Raw genomic sequence first — 4703 nt, 5'->3', positions numbered from 1 at the left:
CTGAAATATATACACAACTTACACATAACAATAACATTATTATTTGATATTGAGAAGCCCGTTTTCATGGTTATATAAAACTAACATGATTTTTTTTTTTTTTGCTTTCTCTTTGTGATGAAATATCCTCCTCCTTCAAATCGAGTTTTTCAATCATAAACCAACTTAAAAATGTGAAAACCAGGAAAGTGTTTTATTTAACAAACCAGGGAGGTAAAATAAGGATAATATAATACATTGTATACTCGATGGGAATTTTTTTTTTTTTTTTTTGCCCTAAAATCAGGGAAAATAATTTACTGGGTGGGCAGCTTTAATTTTTTTTAGTCATCATACTGCGCGCAAACTGCTCATTTGGGGTAATAACATCATAAAGTTAGTATGATAGATTATAATACTATTTAATAATCATGGAGTTTCAGTGTCCAATTTATTTTAACAGATTCCTTTCGCGTCATGTGTGTACAAATACAAATATTAACAAATTGCCAGCACACGTTTTAAGTTTGAGACCAAATAAAATGTAACATGAAACTTAAGCATGAGCTTTATCAAGCCAAAGGCAGTAATGCAGCGAAGCGTCGAAACAATTTGAATGTTCTATAATGATAATTCGGTCATTCTTGAAATACTTACTCAAAATCTGGTAAAGTTGAGACATTCTTGTCATGTTTACACTGTCAAGTAATGTCCTTTGCGATCCCTGTTTCTGTGTGTATGCTTCATTCTTCATTGTCTTTCTGATTTTGAAATTATACCTTAGATTTGACCTTTTGGTTCCAGAACAAAGCAGTAAATTAAGATTCAATCACTTATGAATCGGTCGATTTCAATTCTGTTTACGTTTTTAAATCTTCCAGAATAAGCCACAGTACTTGTCCCTGTTGTGCTTAATTTTGGAGTGATATACATTATACTACCAATGAAACATCAGCAGGATACATCTCATTCATGTGATCAAATCTATATCTAGAAGTAAAGTAATGCTATACAATAGTATCACCACCACCACCACACCACACAGGAAAGGACCCGTGTCTATAGAAAACCTTCCCACTTTTCTCCTCAATAACAACCAATGTGGTGCCATCATTACTAAGAGTCAGACCAATAGGGGCGTCAACGTCCTTTATGATGCATCCTAGGTATTGACCTGAACTAGAATATCGGTAGATGCCATCACTACTACCAGTAGGCCCACAGTTTGCCAAGTAGATTTCATCATCTGCTGTATAACAAATACCATAAGGCCACCAAGTAGACACATCTGAAGGAGAGTCAAGTGTATGGACGATGTTGCCTCTGGTGTCAAGAATATGTGCGGTACCAAATCCACTTGAGACTATGATATGATCCTGTGATGTGACTATATACCACGGTTCAATCGGCACCTTAATGCTACTAATGTGGGATCCATCTAGCAAATGTTTGCTGATATACTTTTGTGTAGATTCACCTACAAATACGCATCCCTGATTATCTATTGCCAGACCCATGAGTCGTTCTGCATTATGTGCCGTACATGATACATTGCTGGGAGATCTAGTGACGAATTGATACTTAAAGGTGCCGTTTGCGTCATAAACATTCACATAAGATGTCCATTGCGTGGTGAATATCCTTCCATCAGTGCTGACCACTACATTCCAAGGGTGAGATGCTTGCCCAAATTTCGATCTTTGCCCAATATCTAAATTGCGTTTGAAACTACCCGATTGACTGAAAACCTGTAAGACAGATGATTTCTGACGATCAGTTACTATGAAATCCCCACCCGATGTAATTGCAATATCACGACCACATGACAATTTTCCAGAACCGAACTGTTTGATCATCTTCCATGTCCCACCATTCTTCGTTCTCCTCACACCAACATGAACCCCTTGTATAGGACTACCAACCCCTAATGCTGATGCGGATGAGGATGGCTTCATGACTCGAGTTGATGGTGAAAATGTCGTTTTGAAACCGATCCTAGATGGTGATATTGCTGTTAATTTTTTGACCTGAGTCGCTTCCTCCTTTTTGGTACCAACTGACAACGATCCCAGGCTTGGCACGGGAGGTAATACGCATCTACTCCTTGTGAATTCAATCTCTCCAAGACGTCCATTAACATCTTCTGCCTTCAAGTCTCTTAGTTGACTCAAGCTGCTTTTCAAAGAAGAGAAGACAAGAGGAAGGTCGTAATCTGATCCAGTTTGTGTCACCTCTGATGCCATCTGCAAGGCTGTCTCAAAACGTGTTTGTTGTAACTGAAGACTGTCCTTCTGTGCGTCAATCTGCTTGTTGTTCTCTGCTGCAGCCTTGGTAATCTGTGCAACCATCTCTATCTCTTTCTGTTGTATCTCAGCTAACACTTTCTTTCGTAATTCTTCTGCCGCTTGATGTAGATCTGCTTTGGCTTTCTTCTCAGCTCTCTTTAGATTATCTTGGATTCGTTCAACACTCTTCAAAGACTTTACAACCACTTGGCTTACTTTCTCACAATCTATCATTAGCTCTTTGATTTCGGATCTTTGCTCATCGGTGGCACTTTTTAGGTTGACCAGAGTATGTCCCGAATGATCGACAACAGTGCATCCGACACATACGAGTACATCACAAGTTTTGCAGTAAAATTCTAGAATCTGACCCTTGTGCTTTTGCAGTATTCTTGTCTCATAATGCTCTTGATATCAACCTTTCCTGACTGAAGATCTGCAAATGGAACGGTTTTATGGTTTTTCATAGATAAAACCGTATTGTGAATACCGACACATCTTTCGCAAATAAACCCGCCACAATCTGTGCAGTAGGCCCCAGCTTGGTTGTCTGTTGCCCCACAACAAGAACATGGAATTCGCGCATCTTTTGTCAGTAACCTCTCTAAAATAATCTGACGTTCTTTAAGTGTATTGATGACAAAGTTGGTGATGAATCCTTTTACTCCTTCTGTTGGAATGAGAAAATCCTGACGACACATTGGACACTTCATGGTACCTCTCTTGCCTTCAGCACATTTTGTCAAACATTTCAGACAAAAGGAATGAAGGCAAGGAAGGGCCTGGGTTCCTCAATCACTAACAAACAAATGCCACATTGGATAAGATCTTTACTCGTACACAGTTTTGCGTCAGCCATGTTTTGACCACGGCTTGCTGAAGTTGCTGTTACAAGAAGAGCTCATTAAAACCCAGCCAGATAATCGCGGTTGCGGTGTTTGAAGCTAACAATGCTCATATCATCATGGTTATGTTCTTATTATCAGATAGCCAAGGTATCTCGTTTTAAGAAGACCACTGTGAAAAGGGCGAGTTCGTAATGTTGTTGTCTGTACTGTTGTTGTTTGTTTGTCTGCGTAGTCTGTTGATTAAGTTGTTGCCTGTTTATGTGTGCATCTAAATAATGTTATCTGACTTCTTGAACAATGCAGCAGTGAAAGGTCACAATTTTTCAGACTTGCTAATGGGTAAAGCAAATTAAGCTTTTAACGAAATCTACACTTATTGCAGTAAACAGTTAGGCCTATATAATAATAATGTATGGATATGGATTTTTAAAAAAGACACTAGAATTATAAGTAACAACCTTAATAACGTAACAATCTTAGTATGAAAATGTTTCAGTTTACTTCACTCGAATTTTGTTCTGAGTAAAATGGAAGCTTTGAACCTGTTTCTTCCAATAATGTATACTATTATAACTATTTTAGATTTTAATATTAAATGAGTTTCAAAAAACAGATATCGTGACACTAGGAAGTTACATATTAAGTAACAACCTTAGTAACAATTTTAGTATGAAAAAATTTCATTTTACTTCACTCGAATGTCGCTCTCAGAGTAAAATATGGCCCGATAAATCCCTGAAATAAAGTGTTGTATGTCGTGTTGCTTAGTCTTCATTGATGACTGCCTCTGACACTCTCTTGACTTATGTCAACTAGTGCTAACTGGCATACGAGCGGGAATTTTGAAATCTATAATGAAGAAATTGAAAAAACAGAATAAGTATTTATTAGTTAAAGTTTGATCAACACAGATTAACCATAACACATTGGAATCGCCTAATACGGATCTATTTATAGTACTGTAATTCTGTAGTTCTCATTCTGTTTTAACGCTTATTCGATACCTTTAATGATTGTGGTGTAAACAGAGGAAGAGGCTTACGCATCATACACTAGAACATGGAAACATTCAAACATTACAACTAGCGCACGAGATCAAATTAATGATGCTTAATCGTTATTCTTAATATATCAATATACAGGGGAAAGAAGAATTACGCATCGCACACTAGCACCTTTAAACATGAATTTACAAATGGAAACATAACATGCATAGGCAGATATACCAAAGAAAAAACTCCGGACATAACTGCCTGTGCGGGGACTTGAACCCCAGACCTCTCGCTTGTCGGGCGAGCGCTCTAACCACTGAGCTACACAGACTGTCCCTGATAAACAGGACTCAAGTCTGGTACTTATGGATATGAGCAGTCAAGGGTGAACAGTACAAACAACATATTACACACCAGTGTACGAGTGATTATGGTGTAGATTCATTGCAGATGCTTTGTGGGCTGTTTGTGACACTGCAATAGCAGTATAGTGTTCAATGTACATGGGGGTAGTTCATTGGTAGATCACCAGCGCGGTCATCTTCGGAGTCTAATTTCACCCTTCTTATTCTTAAGATGAGCACTCCTGGTGTAGTTCT

The 4703-nt window shown here is 38.1% G+C and overlaps 1 protein-coding gene across 1 annotated transcript; it reads right to left on the bottom strand.

The window, feature by feature from the left end:
• Positions 1-986: 986 nt before the first annotated feature.
• On the bottom strand, positions 987-3123 carry LOC140170739 (E3 ubiquitin-protein ligase TRIM71-like). The gene is given in 3 exon segments (XM_072193969.1): positions 987-2660; positions 2663-3045; positions 3048-3123. Coding segments are annotated over 3 exon segments (2133 nt in total).
• Positions 3124-4703: the final 1580 nt, after the last annotated feature.

The sequence above is a fragment of the Amphiura filiformis genome, chromosome 15 (assembly GCF_039555335.1).
Source record: "Amphiura filiformis chromosome 15, Afil_fr2py, whole genome shotgun sequence".
Lineage (NCBI taxonomy): Eukaryota > Metazoa > Echinodermata > Ophiuroidea > Amphilepidida > Amphiuridae > Amphiura > Amphiura filiformis.
The sequence above is the reverse complement of the archived record's forward strand: the minus strand, read 5'-3'. Positions and strand labels throughout refer to the sequence as shown.